The 23,007-nt window shown below is 41.4% G+C and overlaps 1 protein-coding gene across 1 annotated transcript in view; it reads left to right on the top strand.

Moving 5' to 3' along the window:
• itga10 (integrin, alpha 10) overlaps nucleotides 1–23,007 on the top strand; it is a 28,729-nt gene that overhangs the window by 5,302 nt on the left and 420 nt on the right. Inside the window, exons 2-29 of the mRNA XM_032517968.1 lie at nucleotides 1,579–1,690; nucleotides 1,854–1,963; nucleotides 2,045–2,133; nucleotides 4,906–5,020; nucleotides 5,134–5,261; nucleotides 10,978–11,068; nucleotides 15,497–15,548; nucleotides 15,655–15,905; nucleotides 17,837–17,910; nucleotides 17,995–18,139; nucleotides 18,930–19,078; nucleotides 19,219–19,362; nucleotides 19,473–19,679; nucleotides 19,760–19,890; nucleotides 20,045–20,211; nucleotides 20,332–20,474; nucleotides 20,573–20,683; nucleotides 20,793–20,878; nucleotides 20,992–21,133; nucleotides 21,242–21,334; nucleotides 21,433–21,509; nucleotides 21,674–21,763; nucleotides 21,868–21,952; nucleotides 22,038–22,151; nucleotides 22,226–22,333; nucleotides 22,417–22,530; nucleotides 22,628–22,723; nucleotides 22,804–22,917. Coding sequence (XP_032373859.1) covers nucleotides 1,579–1,690; nucleotides 1,854–1,963; nucleotides 2,045–2,133; nucleotides 4,906–5,020; nucleotides 5,134–5,261; nucleotides 10,978–11,068; nucleotides 15,497–15,548; nucleotides 15,655–15,905; nucleotides 17,837–17,910; nucleotides 17,995–18,139; nucleotides 18,930–19,078; nucleotides 19,219–19,362; nucleotides 19,473–19,679; nucleotides 19,760–19,890; nucleotides 20,045–20,211; nucleotides 20,332–20,474; nucleotides 20,573–20,683; nucleotides 20,793–20,878; nucleotides 20,992–21,133; nucleotides 21,242–21,334; nucleotides 21,433–21,509; nucleotides 21,674–21,763; nucleotides 21,868–21,952; nucleotides 22,038–22,151; nucleotides 22,226–22,333; nucleotides 22,417–22,530; nucleotides 22,628–22,723; nucleotides 22,804–22,917 — 3,338 coding nt within the window. The remainder of the gene's footprint in view (nucleotides 1–1,578; nucleotides 1,691–1,853; nucleotides 1,964–2,044; nucleotides 2,134–4,905; nucleotides 5,021–5,133; nucleotides 5,262–10,977; nucleotides 11,069–15,496; nucleotides 15,549–15,654; nucleotides 15,906–17,836; nucleotides 17,911–17,994; nucleotides 18,140–18,929; nucleotides 19,079–19,218; nucleotides 19,363–19,472; nucleotides 19,680–19,759; nucleotides 19,891–20,044; nucleotides 20,212–20,331; nucleotides 20,475–20,572; nucleotides 20,684–20,792; nucleotides 20,879–20,991; nucleotides 21,134–21,241; nucleotides 21,335–21,432; nucleotides 21,510–21,673; nucleotides 21,764–21,867; nucleotides 21,953–22,037; nucleotides 22,152–22,225; nucleotides 22,334–22,416; nucleotides 22,531–22,627; nucleotides 22,724–22,803; nucleotides 22,918–23,007) is intronic.

Genomic DNA, 23,007 nt, shown 5'->3' with positions numbered 1-23,007 from the left:
AAATTCTTATCTAATTTATTATGAATGCTAAAAGGTCATTTGTTCATTCAGTTTCACTTTAATTAACAACGCAGGAAACATATAATCTATGTAGGACCGTATTAATCTACCTTTATGTATTTTTTCTGGTGTTGGAAAACCATATTTAGACTTTCCCCTTCAGACTGTGAACAAACAAGATGTGTGGCTTTCATTTTGCCAGTTGCAACATGTTTTTGTGCTTCAGCTTACACCTAAATGTTCACAACGTGAATGTGAACTGTCTGACTGTCTCTGTCTTCTATGTCTCCCTCACCTCTCTCTCTCTCTCTTGTATGAAGGGCAGGCTTGTGTGTCACAACAGGGGACTTACTATACTCCATCGTTTTCCTAACCCACACCCTTCCCTGCCTTGCCTCTTCTCTCCCCTCTCCTCTCCCTCTTTCCCCTCAAACTAAACTCCTTTTTTCCTCAAAGGTTGCCTTTGGTCACTATGTTTATCCATCGTTTTCAATCCCCCTTCTCCCTCCCTCGAATCCCCTCTCCCAATTCCAAGAGGAAAAATGATAATCTGCTTTTGCACTGTAGATGTACAGTTGTTTACATGCAGTTTTTAGCTTCCTGTTTTACATGATTTAATTTTAACAGCTAATATTTATAATACTAATTTATAACGTTTGTTTTGGATATGTACACTGTACATAAGTTTAGAATATTGGGAAATGCACTTTTTACTTTCTTCCTTTTCTAGTTAGATTTGAAGATTGATATACCATACCATTTTTTTTGGTACATGTAAACAAATGAGATACAACATTTTAATTTGCTATGCTTCAGATGTGTTGGTTGGCAGATTTTGTTACCTTTGGACTGAGCAAGGCTAGCTATTTCCCCCATTTTCATTCTTTTTGCTAAGCTAAGATAGCAAACATTTGGCTGTAGCTCCATATTTAACAGACAGGTATCAATCCTCTCATCTGACTTTCGGCCAAAAGCGCACGTTCTGACCTGTGCTAGATATTGCTGCTATTAATCCTTGTGTATGCCCTTCTAACACATTTGTCATACTGTCATACAAATTGCCCCTTGAGAGACAAATAAAGGAGTTTGAATTTAATTATTTCCCTTTAAGTTACTTAAAGGTTGGAAAAATCATCTTATTACACATTGTCTGTCAGTACCACAACTATATTCTGTGTGAGCTTGTTCCAGCTCTTTATTTAAGTTAGTTTATGTTTACACTGAGTGAAGTATTCAAACCAAGGACTCCATGTTATTTTATGACTTAACCATCTCATTAAAAGAAAATATGCAGCTACTCCGTGTTGCCTGCATTGATTCAGGTCAGGGTTTTTTTCAGTCAAAAGTAGACGCATATTTATAGCGATCAAGATTAATATAAAAATTGGCCCGAATTCTCGTTTAACATAAAGTTCTATGAGACTGAACAAAGTTTTGCTGTCCAGTGTGAGTTTGTGATGACTGACCCACCTGCCTTTGGGGTTTGGAGGTTAAGGGAATGACAATAAAAAAAGTGTTATTTTTAGGTCATCTGTGTAATAAATCTTTTCCTTCATGTCTGTTATGTATGTCTTTCAGGATTGTGTCAGTGTTTCAATATAGATGTAAAGAATCCACGAATCTTTACCGGACCAGAGGAGGCTCTGTTTGGCTTCTCTGTTTTGCAACATGAATCAGAGGGAGAGAAATCGTAAGTGTGTGTGTTTTGTGTGTGTGTGTGTGTGTACGTGTGCGCATGCGTGTGTGCGTGTGTTGAAAGAGAAACAAATAATTAAACTGTCAGAATTCTTACATGAAAAGGATGTACAATGATGTTTTGATGATAAATTGATGACTGTTTCATTCTGTTGAAGGATGCTGGTCGGTGCTCCCTGGGACGGCCCGCCCAACAACAGGAAAGGAGACGTGTACAAATGCGTCATAGGAGAAGAGAAGTACTCCAACTGCAGCAAAGTGAACCTAGGTGAGAGAAACAATATCCTTTGCAAAATAAACTGACCCTGATGTGTTACCCAGATGCTACAATAAACTCTCTCTCTCTCAGGTGAGATTGCTCTCCGGAACGTTTCTAAAAACCTGAGGAATTCTCACCTGGGAATGACGCTCACTCCAGACTCACCTGATGGCTTCTTGGTATGTAGTTTCAACACTGGGAAACAATATGTTTTGCTACGTGGCATTTGAGTCATGTGTGGGAGCCTAAAGGGATGTGGTGAGACCAGGTTGTGTTTGTTTGACGTACTGTACTTTTTAATAAATCATCTCTGTTGGTGTGTTTTTATTTGACCTTAGATGTGACCATGTGCGGTTTACTGATTAACCACTCTGATTACGTTTTTGGAGATTTGTATGCACATTTACACATAGACTGAACTGAGACCATGCATTCAATGCATAGGCATAATACTGTAATCACTTTACTTGTGCCAGTTGTGAGGCTATGCCTGCCTTTCTCTGGCTAATCTCTGTGTTAATTTTGTGAAATTGTAGAAGGAAAAAAAAAGTTTGGTTCTCAAATCAAAGGGAAATCTCAGAGGATTCAAGTGCAAGTCCTCATTTTTGTGACTTAAAGGAGAATTCCGGTAGATTTCAACACATACTGCCTCACATGCTGTCTGTAGCGAGAAAAAGCAAATAATCTTGGTGCTGCCTAAACCATCTTGTCCTCCTGCTACAGTTTGCACCCAGGACGCTGAAACAGGGCAAGTTTTAAATGTGCTTTTAGCCTCTTCACATGTTCAGAATGTCATTACATTTCCCTACCCATGTGAAATGATTCCTTCCAAGTGAACACAGTGAATCTGACTGCTGTAGATGTGAAAGAAATGCATAGACGTTGTGCTAATTCAGCTCTGTTTATTTCAGGTGTTGAGAGGGCAAGACTTAGGGACCATCTACGAACTACAACACCAAAATTAATTTCATGATTAAATAAGGTAGTGTCTCCAAACTTACCTCCGTTGTAACTTGTCTCCTGTTAGTTGTACTACAGCACTTACTTTAAAAAAATAAGCATATGCCTACTTTTTAAAAATACTCGTCTTGCTGTCTCAACACCTGAAATAAACCGAGCTGAATTAGCACAACTTTTGTGCATTTCTTTCACATCTACAGCAGTCATATTCATGGTGTTTACTTGGAAGGAATCACTTCCCGTGGGTAGGCAATTGTAATGACATTTTGAACATGAGAAGAGGCTAAAAGCACATTTAAAACCTGCCCTGTTTCAGTGTCCTAGGTGCAAACTGTAGCAGGTGGTTAACACGGTGTGAGCAACACTGATTTCTTGCTACTGACAGCACTCCAAAATTCACAAACAACAGAGCTACGTGTTGAAATCGACCTGAATTCTCCTTTAAGTCTAACTCAATGTCACATCTCAAGTCTTCAACTGTGATACACACATCTCGCTGTTGCTCTCCAATTTCTCCAGTTTTAAGGGTTCTGGTTTGCAGAGGAACACACTTGTGCCTGGGCCAGCAAGCAGAAGTGTATGTGTTTTGTATGTGTGTTTGTATGTGAGTTACTGTTTTTGGTGTGTGTGTGTGTGTGTGTTTGTGTGTGTGTGTGTGGTGTGTGTGTGTGTGTGTGTGTATGTAGGTTTAACTACATTTGTGGGGACCAAAACCGGGAATATTATACTTATGGGGTCCTGACAGCTTTGGGGACAAATGCTGGTCCCCACAACGTTAAAGGGCTGTTTGAGGAATAAGACTTGGTTTTAGGAGTAGGGTTAGAGTTAGGTTATGTTACGGGTGAGGGTTAAGGTTAGGCATTTAGGTTTGATGGTTAAGGTTAGGGTAAGGGGCTAGGGAATGCATTATGCAATGACTGGTCCCCACAAAGATAGTGAGACACTTGTATGTGTGTGTTGTTGTGTGTTGTGTGTGTGTGTGTTGTGGTGTGTGTGCGTGTTAAGCAAGTGTGCTTGCGTGTTTTGGTGTCTGCCAGGTTTTTACTGCTGCTCCGGGTGTGGAGTCGTGTACAGTTCACGAACGCCATCCCAGCTTAGTGCCCATGTTAGTGTGTGTTGTGTGTGTGTGTGTGTTGTGTTGTGTGTGTGTGTGTGTGTGTGGTGTGTATCTAAACCCCAGTGGTCAGGTCTATAACAGGATTGGAATGCGTCCTCGGCCCTTTGTTAATGACAGACCTACCAAAAGCCATAGCACCTCTTCTGCTTTTCCTCCTTCCTCTCCCTTCTCCTTTCCCTCATCTCTCTCTCCACTCCCTTTTTCTCTGCCTGTCTGTGTGCCTGAGGAGAAACCCGTCTATAATGAAAGGGCGAGCAAAACCAGGATGTTTCTCTTTCTCTCATTCTCCCCCCATTTCACTCTGTTTTTGGTCTTTCTCTTTTGTCTCTCTGCTGAATGCACGAGTTTCTCTTTTATCTCCTCTTTCTGCACTTTCCCCCTTAATCTATTCCTCCCTCTTGGTATGAAAGCCAAATAAACGGCGTGCTTTGAAGACAGAAATATTTTTATATGATGCCCCCAACCCACATTCACCCCCATACATTTAGCGCAATCAGATTTAAATTGCTCTGTGTTCCAGCTCTGTTAAACCACTCATGACAGCAGTGACTGCCAACACGTCAACAATAGTCTCTCTTTCTCTGCCTCGCCCTCAATTTTTGGTCCCACCAAACCACACTATTGTAGTTTTTCCATGACTTATTCCCTCTCATGACTTGTTTTTTTTTGTTCCCCGTCAGGCCTCGTTTGGTCTTTTCTTCTGTTTGTCCAGTCATCCGACCACACTTGTGTTCAAACCCTTTGATAACAAACCCAAAAAAACACCTAGACATCTTGTGAGCGGAACACTTGAAAATATAAACTGATTTAATTGACTGTAGATGCTCCTAAAACTGCTTCACCTGTAAGCCAGATGCTGATGTGTGTTTGGCAGGCATGTGCCCCTCTGTGGTCTCAAGAGTGTGGTACGTCCATGTTCAGCACTGGCATCTGTGCCTCTGTCAGCGATAACCTAGAACCAAGAGGGACCATTGCTCCAACAGCGCAAAGTAAAAACACACACACACACACACACACATACACATATATATATAGGCAGAGAAAAATGCTGCACAGGCCTGATTTAGCCAACCAAATCTTTTTTAACCCACACATGTGACAGGGTGCTCCACATACATGGACATCGTGATCGTGCTGGATGGCTCCAACAGTATCTACCCCTGGTACGAGGTCCAGAACTTCCTCAGCAACATCCTCAGCAAGTTCCATATCAGCTTAGACCAGATGCAGGTAACAGTGCAAGTTGAAGTGTATTTGCACTGCCTACAAATATTATTTACATTAGTAATGGAAACTTGGGTTTGAACTGGAGTGAGTTCCCACAAAACTCGGAACTGTTTAGCGAAACCCAAAAAAGAAAACTAGCCCCCGGGAGTAAAAACTCCCCCGAGTAAACATGCAAAACCCTTTTTTGGGGAAAAAAAAAAAATGGACTAAATGAATTGCTTTAAAAGGAAAAGGGAGGGTGAGCGAGCTACGGGGGGTTTTAGGGGGAAAGCGGGGGGGGATCTGGGAATTTTTTCCCGGGCTAAATAACAAGGGGATGAGGGGGGGGTTTGGGTTTTTAAAAAGGAGGGTGGGGTAGCGGCAATGTGAGGTAAAGGGGAAATTCCCTTTTTTTTTTTAATTTTAAAATTTAAAAATTCCCCCAATTCCCTGTTTGCTTTAAGAACAGGGGGTCTTAAAGGGGTTTTTCACCCCAGAAACGAGGCTCAGATGTTGTTTTCCCCACAACCTTTGGGGCCAAACACAACCAGGGAAACAAAGGCTTTTTTGCATATTTGGTTTGTGTGTGTGGTGGGGGGTGTGTGTTTTGTGTGTGTTTGGGTGTGTGTGTGTGGGGGGTTTTGTGTGTTGTATTTGTTTTGTGTGTGTGTGTTTTTTTGGGCTAACTTCGGTTTGGGAAACTGAGTTTTGGTGGGGGTGCATTCCATGATGGTCTCTGAGGCTACCAGACCACCCCGGAGGTGGGGGGGCCGCCAAAACATCAACAGACAGGGGGGACAGAGACGCCCCCACTGCAAAACCCATCCCACGGCAGGGTAGGTTTGGTCTTTCAGGGGGGGGGTTTTTTTTCCCCTTCTACTGGCGGAGGTTTTTTGGTACGGGCCCCCTCTGTAGATTTGCGGGCTAACTGGAAACGTCTGCTGTTTGTTTTTGGGTAATAACTTCTTGGTTTTTTTTCCTCTCTAAAATATCACGGGGGTTAAAATTTGGGAGTTCCAATGAACGGGTTTTCCCCCTTTTTTTTTTTTTTTTGTCGTTTTTTCGAAAAACCCGCTCCTGGTAACCCATCGGGCCCTACTTTTGATTGACAGCGAAAGGTAAAGAAAAAGGATTGATTAAAAATTTATATAAACAACTGCCCCAAAACTAATTTTTTAATTTGACCAAAGGGACAACTTCCCAGGTAAAAGGGAGTTGCATGGGGGGAAAAACTCTCAACTCTTTTGCATTTTTCACCTCCCTTTTTTCACTAAAAATTGGCGCCCTTTAAAACCTTTAACCGCTATCGTTAGCGGGGCAACCCTGCTCTTTTTGAAAATAGGGGCAAACAAAAACCTTTTATGGTGCCCCAAAATGTTTCCAAATCAACTATAAAAAGGGTCAAAACACACATTGAAGGTCTAACTATTGTTTTCTAAATTTGATTATTTTGCTTTGATTTGCGGGAAAAGTAAAAAAGAAACCTTTTTTCCTAGGGTTTTTAAACATTTTGGGGCATGCTCCCCCCAAGGGGGGGAAAACCCAATTCAACAATGCGGGTTTTAAAAGGGAACATTTTAACTGAATTTTTTGTTGGGCATTGAAATTTACTGACCAGAGTTTTAATTAAAAAATTTCCCTTTAAAATACTCCCCTTTTAAACTGTTTTTTTTGCCCACCCCTCTTATTACCTTCGGGACTTTTTCTTAAAAGGTTGGGTGGTTTAAAGGCCTGGTAACCCAATTCAAAAAAACCACCTCTATGGGTTTGGGTCGCACAAAGGAAAATCTCAAGGTCAAAAAAGGGTTTTTCTTTTCAAAAAAAAATTTCCCCTGTTTAAATTAAAGTCATCCCCCACACGGCACCACCCCAAAACCCATCTTTCCAAACAGTTTTCCTTTTTGGGGAATTGGTGGGTTTTGGAAAAGGTTTTCCCCACATGGGGGCCCCCACACACACCCCCAAAAAACCCACAAAAACCCCACACACACACCCCCAAAAACCCACCCAAAACAAAAAAACCCCACACAAAAAAAAACCCCAAAAACACCACACAACCCCACCCCACACCCCCCCACACCACCACAAGCAAACGCACCCCACCAAAACAAAAAACATGTAATTTTTGGGACTCCTGTTTTCTGCACAAAAGGTAAACGGGTTTTTTTGGAAAAAACCCTTTTAAAATTTTGGGGAAAAAAGCAGGCCGGGAAAAATGGACCCATAAAAAATGAAACGGGTGCATTAAAAAGACCAGTGACGGGAAATCGAAACACTACTACTACCACACTCCTCTATCTTTACCTTTCATGTCACAAATTCCCACTTTGACAGGGTTTGAACTTTCCAAGTAGCCCTCCTCTTTGACAGGGACAAAAAAAAAATATAAAACTGTTTTCCCGGGGTCTTTTTTAATCACTAAATTTAAAGTTCTCTTGTGTTTGTGTCAGATAAGAAACCCAAGTCGGTTTTATAAAAAAAATACACCACTACCCTGTTTCCCTTACCCCACCCCCACAAAAACACACAACACCCCCCACACAAAAAACCCCACACACCACCCCCCACAACCCACCACACACAAAACACCACACACCACAAAACCACACAAAACACCCGGAACGATGGACAATACCCCTAGCTGGCACAGCAGGAAAGGGACGGGGTAGAAAAACAGTCGTTTGGGCTAAACCTTTGGCCCGATTTGGGCTGTTTGGTAAAAGGAGTTTCGGTTTGGCACCCCCCTGACCCAGCCATTCACCCCCAAGTAGCACACTTTAAAAATCCACACGGACATTTCCCGACTGTACAAAACAATGCACAGATTAACACAGACCCCCCATACACTAAACTTAAATACATACAGGGGGGGCCAAAAAAGAAATTTATTAGCCACTGATTGTTCAAGTACCCTCCTTAAAAAAGGGAAGAGGTTTTAAAATTCATCAAAAGAAATTTTCACTATAAGAAAAATGGGGAAAAAAAAATCTAGGAAATCACTTGTGGGTTTTTTAAAAACTTTTGGGAAAATTATGGTGGAAAAATAAGCCAGACCCCCTTTCCCTTTCTCAGGGGCCAAAAAATTTCCCTTTTTTAAGAAGCTCTTCTTTCCTCCCTTGTTACCTGTAAAATGGCCCTTTTAAACTTTTTTATCTGTATAAAAACTTTTTCCCACAGCCCAACAGTCAGACTCCAAACTCAACCATGGCCAAGACCAAAGAGCTTAAAAGGAAAACCGGGGGGAAAAGGGAAATTGTAGACCGGCACCATTCCCGGGGGGGAAGGGGAATCTAAAAAATAGGAAAGCAGGGGGTGTGAAAAAATAACTGGGGGAAAATTTTTAAGAAAATGGAAGCATAAAAGAAAGTGAAAATCTTCCCTCAGGGGGGAACCCCCGCAAGACCCAATCCTGTGTGGGTAAAAAAACGATCAGAAACCCGGTGACCCAAAGCCCCCAAAACTACCCGGGGGCCCTTTATTGATGCCTTTCAGTTGAGGGGCCAAAAGTCCCAAAAGGCCCCATCAAAACCCCCACTCCGCCGGAGGGATAAAATTTCCTCAGTGCCGGGCAGCCCCCCGCTTAGCCGTACGGGCCACCCCATCTGAAGTTTTCCCCCGGGAAGAGCCCCTGGTTTCCCCCAAAAGGGGTTTTTGGGAAATATCATTTGGTAATAAAACTCAACTCATCGTGTTTGGGGGAAAAGAATCCAGATTTGCATCCCAAAACCCAAAACCACTGGGGAACGCATGGGGAGGAATTATCATGCTTTGGGGCGGGTTTTCTGAAAGGGGGGACAGGAAAACTGATTTTTTTAAAAGGAAAGGGCATGAACGGGCCGGTTTGGTGAGTTTTTTAACCAAAAACCCCCTTTCCTCATGACAAGCCTTCAAATGGAACGTGGCGGGGTCTTCCACATAAAATGACCCCAAAACACACCGCTCGGCAAAAATAATTGCTCTGAAAAAGGTTTTTTAAAGGGCCGGGAAGGGGCCCTAGCCGTCGCCCAGACCTTAACCCCATAGAAAAGGTTGTTGGGGGGTTTTGAAAAGTCCTTTGTTTGAAAAATTAAAGAAAAAATTGAACAAAACGCCTAAAAATTAAGACCGAGCCTGGAAATTTTTTACATGGCACACAGCTTTTAAAAAAAATTTTAAACCCCTTTTAAAATTTTTAAACCCAAAAGGGGTTTGAGGAAAACCTTCCCACAGTGTTGTGGGCTCTTTGGGGAAAACCCCTTCACCTAAACAAAAAGCCCCTTTTAACCCCTTGTACCACTGTAACATTTTTTTTTTAAACCCACTTTTTTTTTGGTTGGATTAAAAAAAACCAAATTTAAAAATGTTTTTTAAATTTAAAAAACTTTGGGGTTTCTGGTATGGAAAATTTGTTTACAGTTTAACGGGTTTTTCCCGGTTAATTATAAAGCTAGAAAGTCAATCTGCATCAAATATAAAATATAGAGGCAAAATTAATGGAAAGAAAGAAAAAGGGTGTTTTCCCAACTAACAGGGAAAGGCTTCGTCCCCTTTAAAAAAATTTAAAAAATGTTTAAAAGGGAAAAAATTTTAAAAGAAAATTTTGAGCCCCAAAAAACCCCAAGCAATACCCGAAAAGGTTTGGGGGAAGAAAAGTGGGCCGTGTTGTTTTTACCTGCTTCCCAATGTTGTTGGTGGGGTAAATTAGGGGAAGGGTGTGCATTTTGCATGTGAGTGTTGAAAAGACTAATCCCGGGAACATAAAACCCCTTTCTAAAATTTGGGATTACCCAATTTTTTTTCCATTGCCCCCCCCGTCGGGAACCTCCCGCTCCCCCACACCCCACCAAAGTAACACCCCCCTTGCGCTGTGCATTCCCCACACGCGGGAACCCCAAAAATGGCTTTGAAAAATAAAACCAGGCCCCCCCAAATTAGCGCCACTCATTTTTCTCACCCCTTTAAATCTCCCCTTCTTGATTTTTTCATCTCCTTTTTTTCTTTAAAACCTAATGTTTCTGTTTTTCCCTCTTTTTCCCATTTTCTTCTTCCACCCTTTTCCCCCTTTTTTTTTGGGCGGTCTTTTTTTTTCCCTCTGCCTCCCTCCAAGCTTACCTTCCCTTTTCAAAACTCCATTTCTCTTCTCACCATTGTTTTCACGGGTAGATCAAAACAATTATCCCAAATCATTGCGGTTTTTGCCCCTTCCCCGTTTAATTTTTTGGCTTCATTTTATGGTCTTTTATCATTCTTTTAATCGGGGACCCAACATTTTCCCCTTAAAATTACCCCCTTTTTTTTTTCCCTCTACCTTTTTTTTAGTAAATTTTTATATTTTCCAGCCCTTTTCCTTTTCCCATCTTTCTTTTAAATAAATTTTACCCCGCCTTTACTAAATTCATTTGTCCCCCCTTATTTGTTTTTAAAACTTTTTTCCCTTCTCTTCCCCGGAAACCATAGAAATTTGGGAGACTGCATAGGGAAACGTTTTTTTTTTAAACCTTTTTGCTTTTCTTGCGGGTGACCAAAAGTTATTTTAACAAGGGCTGGAGTTAGGCCTGAAATCCTGATTTCCCTTGCGGGACACTTTTCCCCTCCGGTGGGGTTTTGGGGGGGGTGTGTGTTTGGGGTTGGTCTGAGGCTTCCCAAACCCTATCAAAAACTTGAATCGGTCCCACTAAAACGGGTTTCCTAAAGACAAAGGGGGTGGGGGCTTTGGGGTCCTTTTTGTGTTTTTGCATGTGGGTTTTCTTCTCTGTATCAGGGCCCCAACCCGGAGGGGGAAGCCTTTTGCTTTTCCCGGGTCCCAATTGGACACATGCACCTGCCGAGACCAAGAGTCAAGTGGCGCAAATGTATGTGTGTCCGTAGGGACTAAATAGTTGGGGAAAAAGTCCGTTGTTTTTTTGGCCCCATTTATTATTAATTAGGGGAAGGAATTTAAAATCCAATCTTTTCTGTTTTTGACTGGCTTTCATTTCTATGAAGCATTTGAAATTTGGTTATTATCAAAGGGAATTTTTAAATTTTAGATTTTAGGAAACCCAAGTGCCGATACCCCCGGCTCCCCTCAGGCCTTTAAACCCTTGCCTTTCCGTTTTATTTTTTTCTTTTTTTGGGGTTTTGAAATTTCTTTCCGATTCAGATCATCATTTGGATGAAAAAATTTAGCACTTTTTTTTTTTTTAGGTTTTTTAATTTCCTCTTCCTTTACCAGGGGGAAATTTGGGTGCGGACTTTGGGCAAGGGATGGGCGCCCCCAAAGGTATTGTTGGAATAAACAGTTTGGGAGTCACAGGGACGGGAGGAGCTACAAGCCCTCTGGCGGTGCATAGCCCCAAAAAAATCCCAAAAACCACCTTGCTGTTTAAATTTTCATGGGGGCTAAATGCAATTTAAAATAACCCGAATTTTTTTTGGGTAAATTTTTAGCGTCTTTGATCCCACCCATTTGGGGTTCCACGGGCTTTCAAAATCCCCGAGTCAACCTTTGCGAAAACACACAAAAAACCCCACCTCCATTTCGGGGGTTGTAGAGCATCCCGGGACCTCAACACTTGTTTTTAAAATGCCCCCCCACACTTTACCCCACCACTCCCCCCCAAAAAAAATAACGCCCCAAAATTCCAAATGCCCCCTTGGGGGCCCCTTTTTAAATTTCCCTTTTGGGGAAAAAAACCCTTCCTTTCCTTTCCCCCCCCAACCAAACCCAAAACCCCCAACACAAAGAACACATTTTTTCTTTTTTTTTTGGTTTTTGGGCTGGTTTAGAATAAAGGGGGAAAGACAGTTTTAAAGGGACGGGAATGGGTTTCAGAAGACCCCCCCCGTTTTAAAAAAAAAGCTGGAGAACCTCCAGACTCCACTGGGACCACAGAAGAGGAGAACATGAGCCAACATGGAGGACCGCCACTTTAGAAATATAGAGAAATATAGCGATAGACCTTCATCTCAGCTGCCCATTTGGTAGATGTTATTTAGATGGCAAACTATTTAGCCTAATCACTCCTGACCTGGCAACACACAGTCATAGGTTTTGTTTGCATTGGTGGGGAGACATATGATCAGGGGATCAGGGTGTCATCCCCCAGAACATTTTGAGTATTGAACACTTAATTTCTTGCAGTTTTGTGAATTTTTATGCACCTATTTATACCATTTCTGCATCAATTTATGTTGAAAATATCTTTAATTATCTAAAGGAAATCAAAGTGACAATTAGAATATAAAACTATAATGGAATATAATGTAGGAAGGCTCTCAGACTATTTATTCTCCTGTAGAACCTTTCTCATTATCTCTGGTCTCAGTCAGCGCACATGTGGGCATAATGTACTCTTCCCTCTTTCGCGTTTTTTGTTGGAGAAGTAACCTCTTTAATGTGCATGTGGCACTTATTCATCTCATGTATACATTAAACCCCTGGAATTTAATAGCTCAGATGTGTTTCAGCAAGATTTCTGTTCATGTGATGTTTTGAGAATAGAAAAGGTATATTATTCAATTCAATTTCAATTCAATTTTATTTATAGTATCAATTCATAACAAGAGTTATCTCAAGACACTTTACAGATAGAGTAGGTCTAGACCACACTCCAAAATTTACAAGGACCCAACAGTTCTAGTAGTTTCCTCCAGAGCAAGCAACAGTGCGACAGTGGCGAGGAAAAACTTCCTTTTAGGCAGAAACCTCGGACAGACCCAGGCTCTTGGTAGGCGGCGTCTGACGGGCCGGTTGGGGTTAGTGGAAATAACAAAAATATAGTAAAAATAGTAGTTTGTAGCAGTTCTTTGTAGTAGTTCATGGCATAGCAGGGCACTGTGCGGCATTACAAGGCACAGCAGGACGTAGCTGGGCACTGCAGAGTGTAGCAGATGAACATGGCACCGCAGAACGTGTAGCGGGACCATGGCGACAGCTGCTACCATGATTTTGGAGCATCCCTGATCCGAGGGAACATGCTGGGGAAAAAAGAACATAAGGACTCCGGGGAATGACTCCCCAGAGCTAGGTTAGTAACACGCATTTCTGGGACATGGATGCACATAAATGAAAAGATAGGAAGATAGAGGAGAGAGGAACTCAGTGTGTCAAAGGAAGTCCCCAGCTGTCTAAAACTATTACAGCAAAACCAAGAGAGACAGGTTAAAGAGAGGGGCCTGGTCGGGCTAGAACTCTCCCCAACCGGATCGGGCTGTATGCCAAGTCTCCCTTTAGTTTTATTATATGCTTGATTATATGATAGATAAATCTGACAACTATGACGAGAAGCAGGTGGGCCGGGTTAGGCGGACGCTGCGACTCCTCACTCCCTAACAATATTCAATTCTATGCCCTAACTATGAGCTTTATCAAAGCATAACCAAGAGAGACAGGGTAAAGAGAGGGGCCTGGTCAGGCTAGAACTCTCCCCAACCGGATCGGGCTGTATGCCAAGTCTCCCTTTAGTTTTATTATATGCTTGATTATATGATATAATATAATTCTTATATTATAAGAATCAAGACACAATATCCATCTGCATGCCCTATTGTCTGCTGTGCATACGTTGTTGCTCTGCTGATATGGTAGTAGCCTATCTCATTCAGAACTTTTGATAGACACAGAGCCCTGTTTGGGTCTCTGAATGAGACAAAGTTTAGGGAAGAGGCTGAACGCTGCTCTACATCGGCGGGGGAAAACGGAAACTACGGCAGACATATATGGAGCACAAGCGCAATACATCTTTTGCAGCAGAGCATGTCAATTACTAATTGGTTGTTCCAGCTACCACTGGCACCGGCACACCTGTAGCTATCCCATTGGAGCTAGAAAAAAATTGTTTGGAAGATTAACTGTCAATCAAGTCATTAGTTTTTCAGGTGAATTGAACAAATTAAAAATTTACCTGATGATAGCACTAAATGAAAAGTTAAGAAATTGCCAAAGTGATTAAGGATGATTCATCCTGAGGGTGCCATGAATGTGCCAAACGCCATGGCAATCCATCCAGCAGTTGTTAAGTCATTTTACTAAAATACACAAATACAGCTATATATAATAGAGCAATGTAACTAGAACACAAGTCACAAGATCGTCAGCGAAACAGACAGAAAGACAATGCCATCCTTAGAATATTCAACAGTAACGTCTTTCCAGAAACAGAGTGCCTGTTACTCTAGACAACCCACAAGAGGTGTGTGGATTATCCACAATATGACAACTCTATCATACATGTGCACAACATAATGTTATGTCAACAAAAGTTTAATTTGAGAGAAGAAAACAGACAGACAGAGACAAAGTCAAGGTGGAGCAGCCTTCAATGCAAAAAGAAACAAACAAAATTGGATGAAGAATACAAGAAAGAATAAAGTAGGTTTTGTGGGTACTTGTCCAAAAAGTCAAAGTGATGACAGGTAAGGACTACTTGTACGTGTGTCTGTGTGTGTGTGTGTGTGGTGTGTGTGTGTGTGTGTGTGTGTGTGTGTGTGTGTGTGTGTGGTGTGTGTGTGTGTGTGTGTGTGTGTTTGACTGAAAAAGGCTCACAGGGGAGGGCAGACTTTCAAAAAAAGAGCTCAGTCATTGCAGACTGTGTTTTATACATCAGTGCAAGTCAGGGGCTATATGTATGTTTGTGGGGGAGTTTATGCAGGGAAATGTTTGTATTTACACTTGTATTTATATAGTCAAATTCCATTGTGTGTCCAAGTCCCTTAAATCTAAAAATGTGCTTTATATTTTAACAAGATATTCTCTTTTCTGCATCTATTCTTCTCTTTCTCTGTCCGTGACTATGTAAAAGCCTACAGCAATTGGCAGCCTGAGTGGAATTTATAAGATCTTAATGTACATATTTATATGTAGGCTCTTTACACACTACGCCCCTCTCCATCCCTTATGCTTTTAAAAACAGAGGATTTCCTTAGTTTGCTTGGCAGCTGGAGTCACAGGGGGAGATTCTTGGGTTTGGTTTCTCTTCTGGAATTTTCTCATTTGTACTTCAGGCGTTAAGCCATGGGCCACTACAGCTACAGTATATCTTCTGCATCAGTCATTTCTTCACCTCAAAGCTAGGCCTGCGCTCCTCATTTACAAACCTCTGGAGGCTACCGTTTCCTCCGTTCTTATGTTTTCCACTCAATTGGTTGCCTTTTGGTATTGCTTAATTACTATTAAATTACACAGGCAGTAATGCAGCTATGAAGTGTGTTTATTTTTCATTTTATTTACAGTTAAATCCTGCAGCTCCAGGGTACTTGTGTAGTACTTAGGTGTGGTATTCTCTTCTCTTCCCATTTAGACTTCTATAGCTCTCATTCTCTCTCCTCACTGTCCCTCAGAAACATGAAGAAGTGATTGCTCTGATACATGCCAAAGTCTGTCCATGTGCTCTGTTTCCGTCGCTTTTACCCCCTTAACATGCTTCTAGCTTAACCAGTTTTGTAATGTTTTATATAGTTTTTATTATCTGCTTATGGATTTACTGTATTTTCTATTTTTTTATTTCCAATCCCTTCTGTATTCCTCTAACGCCGGCCTCCAGGTTCTGGGTCATTACATCCGGCGGCAGCAGGACCCAGAAACGTTCATCAAAGAGATCAAGTCTATTGCCAGCGACCCCGAAGAGAAGTACTTTTTCAATGTGACCGATGAAGCTGCGCTCAATGACATTGTTGATGCCCTGGGAGATCGCATCTTCACTCTGGAAGGTTTGTGATACAGAAAAAGGAGGCTATGGCTGAATGATTTAAAAAAAAAATAATCATAAAAGAAAGCAGCAATGCTGTAGTTCTTTAAGTCATTCATGGTTAGCTGTAAAGAAATCTGGGGTTGCAGACCAAATGAGTTATTAGTTGGGTTAATTTTAAAATAATCCATCCAGTTTTATACATAGTTGTGTCAGATGATGGCATTAGCCTGTACTGTACTAGCTGTTTATCAGTTATTTACTTCGCATGACAGCTATAAATCAACTTGACAAGTTATCTACTTGGTTCAAATCCATCAAACTCAAAACAAAAAAAACAAGTTATATATTTTTTGCTATTAAGTCTGAAACATTCAAATTGATAATATCTCCATTAATAATGTTAGATCTGCTCGTTTCCTCTGTGTTATACTAGATGACTCTTTATCCTGGAAACCTCACATTAGTGCCATGAGTACAAAAATAGCCAAAATAGTTGGAATACTAGGAAAAACTCGGCAACTGATTAACAAAAAAGTTGCATCTATGTTATATCATTTACTGTAATGTTGCTTGGGCTAGCACCCACCCAACTAAACTAGAATCTATTTTTCGACTTCAGAAGCAACCTTTAAGAATATTTTGTGTAAATCGTAGACATCCCTCCCAAAAATTGTTTGCTCAAGCAAGTATTCTTAGTGTTTATCAAGTGAATCAACTTCAAATTGCTTTATTTGTTTATAGCTCTATGAAAAAGTTATTTCCCCAGCACTTTTGTAATATCTTTACTTTTAATAATGAATTTCACCAGTATCCGACTCGTAGTAGTTGTCTTATTAGGCCTCCCTACTCTCATACAACTCAAACACAGATTAGTCAGTGTATTATACAGAGGGTCAAAGATATGGAACATTCTTCCCACTTCACTCATTGAGCTTTCTAAAGAACAGTTTAAACAGAGCATACAATTGTTGCTCCTAAGTTGTCTGAATTTTCCAAATGGGTTTGTGCTCTAAATGTAATTTTAAATCGTTTTATAAAAATAATTTTTTATTTTTTATTTTTTTACATAATAATATATACTTCTTTTTTTAAATTGTTAAATATAATTGTTTCTATGGAGATTACCACTTAATAAGCCCTTGAGGGTTTTTTGGCAATTGTCCATCACATCTTTTTGTGAAACATATAACACTGTTTTAATGTTTTTGTTGTGAAAATAAATCAAATCAAATCAAATCAAATCAAATAAATAATATAATAATAATTCACCTAATTTTATATTTAGTTCTTGTATATATAAATACACTATTTTGTCCTCTGTCACAATAATTTGTGTCAATCAATCATCAACTAAGATGTACAACACCCATATGATATTGAAGATTTGTAATAAACTCCCTGATTTACAGTAACACTGTCCGATTACTTACTTGTTAAATACATTAGATTGATTAGCTAACCATATAAGGGACACAAACGTGAGGATACATAAATTGAAAGTAAAGTCTTAGAAAGAAGAGGAAGGATTAAATACAAAATTATGAGAGAAGTGGAAAAAAAAATGTAGGGGGTGGGAGAAAGTGACAGAGGATTAGGCCTATGGAACACAATAATCAGTAGTCCTGCAGAGAAAGCAAGAAAATTAAAAGACATAGAGGGAGTGTACAGCTTTTAAACACAATAGTTGTGGGAACGTGAAAGGAAAGTAAAAAAAATAAAAAGTGATGCCACCCTTAACTGTTAAGGGAAATCAGAGAGGAAAGGACAGGAGGAGAGGAAAGGGTGAGGCATAACTGCCACGGTGAGTGAAGGTGCTAATGATGCCATCTTGATCATATCCTGAGAGTGAGCGTAAGGAAGGAAGAAAGAAGGTGTGTGATGGTTAGGGATGGGCAAAAACGTGCGATGGAGAATACTTACTAATTACTTGCTGTCGCTGTCCACTTGCAGGCACTCTGGGCAACAACGAGAGCTCATTCCACATGGAGATGTCTCAGATTGGCTTCTCCACACACACACTGGATGTAAGTCCGGTAGCTGCTCATATCTATGTGTGAAGTGCATGTGTTTACCTTTGTGTGTCATTCATGGCCTTCTCCATTCCTCAGGATGGCATACTGTTTGGGATGGTGGGCGCCTACGACTGGGATGGTGGAGTGTTGAAGGAAGGGACCAACGGACGCATAATGCCGCCCAGAGAGGCTTTTGAAAGCGAGTTTCCACTGGAGCTCAAAAATCATGCTGCTTATTTAGGTAGCCACATAAAACACAACTGAACACAAAGGATCCTTGCTGCTTGGACTGATTCTTACAGGGTGGTGCATTCATGTGTTGGTGGAAAGCCCAGACATTAGAAACTTCAAGAGCTGGCAGCAGGGCTGAATTAACCCACAACTGGGTCCCAAATTATCCACCACCTACAAGTTAGTTTGTTACTTATTTATTTAGGACAATTATATATATACGCAATCAATTAATCTGCAGATTATTTAAAAAAAAGCCAATTTATAGTTTTGTTTGTAAAATATCATGAGACGTGAGAATAGTCTGTTACAGTTTCCTAAATCCCAAGGTAACTTGACTAACAAATAGTCCATCACCTAAATATATATTTAATTTAATATACTGCCAAACAGTAAATCTTGTGCCTTTTGGGGTCCTGAGGGGCAGTTACCCAACAGAAACCTTTTTCAGTGTAATAAGCTTACAATTTCTTCAAAGTCATCCTTTTCAAAACATGTGTTTGCTTATTATTTATCTTAACATAGCTGGTGAATGAACTCCTGTTCTGGAACAAACTCTCAAATCACAAGTTAGAACGCTTTCCACCAGCACTCAAAAACCTACCGCCCTTTGAGTAGGCTAAAGTCAGACCACACTTTCAACTGCATAAATGTGTAACATGATGCAAACATTGACACTAAATATAAAACGCCAAATCATTCATGGTCAACACATTCAACAACACCAGGAGGACTATTTAACTCTTAGGCCATATATTAGGTTGCAGTGTTAGATGATGTGTATTTAAATCTGTTTCCAGGTTACACAGTATCATCTGTGGTAGTTGGTGACTGGAAGAGGCTGTATGTAGCTGGAGCTCCTCGGTTCAAGCACAAAGGCAAAGTCATCCTGTTTGAACTCAGTAACGAGGGCGATGTCAACATTGTACAGGCCCTCAATGGAGAACAGGTAAAGCTCTCTCCTCATGAGTCTCTCTTCAGGCACTTTTGTTTATTCATTGTAGCAGAAAACAGCAGCAATCTCATTTGTCAGAGATTACAGCAAGGACTCCACCTATTGGTAGTAAACTGAAATGTCCTTTTCTGTAGATTGGATCTTACTATGGCAGTGAGGTGTGTGGGATGGATATTGACCAGGATGGCATCACTGATGTCCTTCTGGTTGCAGCTCCAATGTACCTTGGTTCAGGAAACAAGGAGACCGGTAGAGTCTACATCTACACCCTCAGTGGGGTAAGACAACAGTGGCACTGATTATTCTTCTCATGGATGCAATCATGCAATCAGTGTTTAGCTCCAACCCCTCCATCTTTTATCCATCCTCTCTCTTTCTTTTCTCCCAGGAGGAGGTGTTTGTATCCAATGGTACTCTGAAGTCAGAGGATAAGTCCCAGGATGCCAGGTTTGGTTACGCACTGGCAACCGCTCCAGACCTTAACCACGACGGCTTCACTGACCTGCTGGTGGGAGCCCCGCTGGAGGATGAGCACAAGGGGGCAATCTATGTCTACCACGGAGATGGTATTTACATCATCCACAATTACAAGCAGGTACTTGTCATTTGCCTACAATTACATTGTCACTGGTGTGTTTCAGGATTCAATCAAACATATTTTTCGTATGTTCTTAGCGTATTTCAGGGTCATCGATTTCCCCCTCCCTGCAGTATTTTGGCCGTAGTGTGAGTGCTCAGTTGGACTTGGATGGAGATGAGCTCATAGACTTGGCAGTGGGAGCACAGGGCAGTGCAGTACTGCTCAGGTGGGTAGAGGCAGATTCGGGGAGGAAAGAAAGGCCATTGCCAGAACAGATTTAATTGTATAGCTTAAAGCACTGGGAGATAATGAAGGTACACAATACATTAAACATTGGGATGTAATCCTGTTTTATCATCCACTGTCTCTCCTGTGCCCAGCTCTCGAAGCATTGTCCAGATCAATGTGAGTCTGTCCTTCCAGCCGCACTCCATCAACGTCATTCAAAAGACCTGCCAGAGGGGTGGCAGAGAATCAGCCTGTCTCAATGCCACTGCCTGCTTCACAACCGTGTCCCGCTCCCCTGGCCCACACAGCAACAGCTTCGGTAGAACTCTTTATTTCTTACCCTCTCTAATCCTTTTAACAACTGTCTGTGAGTGTTGTGCATTGGCCAGACAGACATAATAAACAGAATGGGAATTATGCAACAATGCTCTCTCCTCAGATGTGTGGGTGTCGGCCATGTTGGATGACAGGAAACTGTCTGCACGGGCGCTGTTTGACGACAGCTCCCACCGACAGACCCAGCTGGCAGTCCAAGTTCACACAGGACAAACTCTCTGCTACAAACTGCCCTTCCATGTCTATGTAAGCGTTGCTACACACAACAAATACAAGCTTGATATCCATCATTTATACACATACAGCAAGACAAACTAAGTGACTTTATTTTAACTTTGTTGTAGGACACAGCAGATTACATCCGTCCAATTAGCTTCTCACTGCGGTTTAAGATCAACAATACCGAGAGTGGTCCAGTGTTGGATGAAGGCTGGCCAACAACTGTCAAGAAATCTGTGAGTGGTTATCATTTCTAGTTTTTTTTTTTTCTTTTTTCAATTGCACCACATTTCCTCAATCTGTTCTCCATCAAACATGCTGTCCTCTCCACTTGTACCTCTGCAGATCCAGTTCTTTAAAGACTGTGGTGAGGACGATGTGTGTACAACAGACCTGGTGCTGCAGGCTCATATGGACATCCCTGGGACTAGGTACAGATTTGAGATAATACTCTCGTTCTCGTTTTCCTTTCTGCAGCAGTTTGACAAGATCACACATCTACTCAGTTAAGTTTCAGTGAGTTTTCATTGTGTTTCCTCCACAGACAGAAGCCTTATGTGATTCGCAGCCCTCGTAGGCGTCTGGCGGTGGAGGTCCAGCTTCAGAACAGACTGGAAAACGCCTACAACACCAGCCTGACGCTGCACTATTCACGCAACCTGCACTTCTCCAGCCTCAGCATTAGGGTAAATTACACACATGTACACATGCAGCACCATGTGTAACTCATCCTACATATTTACACAAATCTACACCGATAAACTAACACGCAATTTCTGTTTCTTTCGTTGTAGGAGGATGTCCACTTTAAGATTGAGTGTACAGCACTCAGTGCCAACAGCCACTCGTGTAATGTCAGCTATCCAGTGTTTCGCTCCCAGTCAAAGGTACGTCCATACCGAGGAAATAGCTTAATCACTCTCTCCACTCAGCCCACTCGTACTTCACTTCCTCCAGGTTCTCCGTTCTCTGTTTTTGTTTGCAGGTTAACTTCATGTTGGAGTTTGAGTTCAGCTGCACATCTCTGCACAGTCGAGTGCAGATGAAGCTTTATGCTGCCAGGTAGTTCACGACAAGGAACAAGTTCTGCATAATCCACGCAAACACTTCACAAATACTAAAAACCTCAATAAACATGAGTTTTTTTTAAATATCGTTTCCACAACAAGAGGTTGAATGTCTAATGCAAAAAAACACCTAAGTTTACCCTTTGGTTATTATTACAGTGACAGTGTGGAGAGAGAGGATACTTTGGAGGACAACAGTGTTCAGCTGCAGAGTTTTGTTCAGTATGAACCTGACTTGTTTGTTAGCAGGTATGTGTGTGAAGCATACTGTATGCATTATTTAACAATCTTATATATATAGATATTTTAGCTCCTTTAAAATATTTTTGTATTAATGTGTTTTTTGTGTGCAGTGACTCTAATTTGAACCGATACGAGGTCCACCCCACTCGGACAGTATCGGAGTCAATTGGACCAGAGTTCTACACGCACCTGAGGGTAAAGCTCACATGCTCATTTTTAGAAACGTTAATGCAACAGCAAGTTATTGTGAACTTAGAGCACTTTTTGTTTGCGTTTGTAGCTGCAGAACCTCGGCTGTTACTCCGTGAGTAATCTGGAGTTGAGGCTGCATCTGCCCTCTGTGGCTGCAGGAGACAGAGTCTTCATGACCGTCACCGATGTCTTCTCATACAACGTGAGTTGTGCTGCTGTGTGAGTGTTTGTATTGTTCTTTTAGATCTTATCTGACATATTTTAATTGCCCCATAGGCCACGGGGGTGAACTGCAGCATGCTGAGTGATCTGGCCCAGCTTAAGGCCAGACAGAGAGATGTACGCTCCCTTCATCCCGAAGACATGATGCAGAATGACATACTGGTGAGGCCCCTGGCGGCACAGCAGCTACTTAACACTGTGTAGCATCAATATATATATTTTAACATGTTGATTTCTGTGTTTAGAACTGCAGCAGATCATGGTGCACTGAGATTGTGTGTGAAGTCCAGCAGCTTCTAAGAGGGCAGGCCGCCGTCATTCGCGTCAGCCGCAGAGTTCATGATGATTTTTTCAGAAAAGTAAGTTACACAACAAAGCGCAGATGCTCATTGCAGGCTACATTTTTCTGTCCTATGACACAAACATTGGTGGTCACCTCTGTTTCTCTTTTTCTAGGCCAAATATAAGTCAGTTAGGATAATAGGTGCCTATCGCGTTGTAGCTCAGGAGACTAACCTCATCACTCTGGGCACAGGAACAGTCTGGAGGGAGGTAAGAAGACTGTAGCTGAAGCAGAATGGGAATGACGTTTACTTTCACTAATCTCTTCTTTCATTCATATTTGTCTGTAGACTGTTCTGGAGGTGCTAAAGGGCAGAGCTATTCCCATCTCGCTGTGGATTCTGATTGGCAGCATCATTGGAGGTTTACTGCTACTGGCCCTCATCATTTTTATACTATGGAAGGTACTTTCATGTTACATTCACCTTGAACTTTCTTCAGGAAAATGAATGTGTTGTGTACAGAATATTAATCTTTATCTCACTTCTCATCAG

This window comes from Etheostoma spectabile, chromosome 6 (assembly GCF_008692095.1).
Source record: "Etheostoma spectabile isolate EspeVRDwgs_2016 chromosome 6, UIUC_Espe_1.0, whole genome shotgun sequence".
Lineage (NCBI taxonomy): Eukaryota > Metazoa > Chordata > Actinopteri > Perciformes > Percidae > Etheostoma > Etheostoma spectabile.
This window is presented reverse-complemented; position numbering and strand designations above follow the sequence as displayed.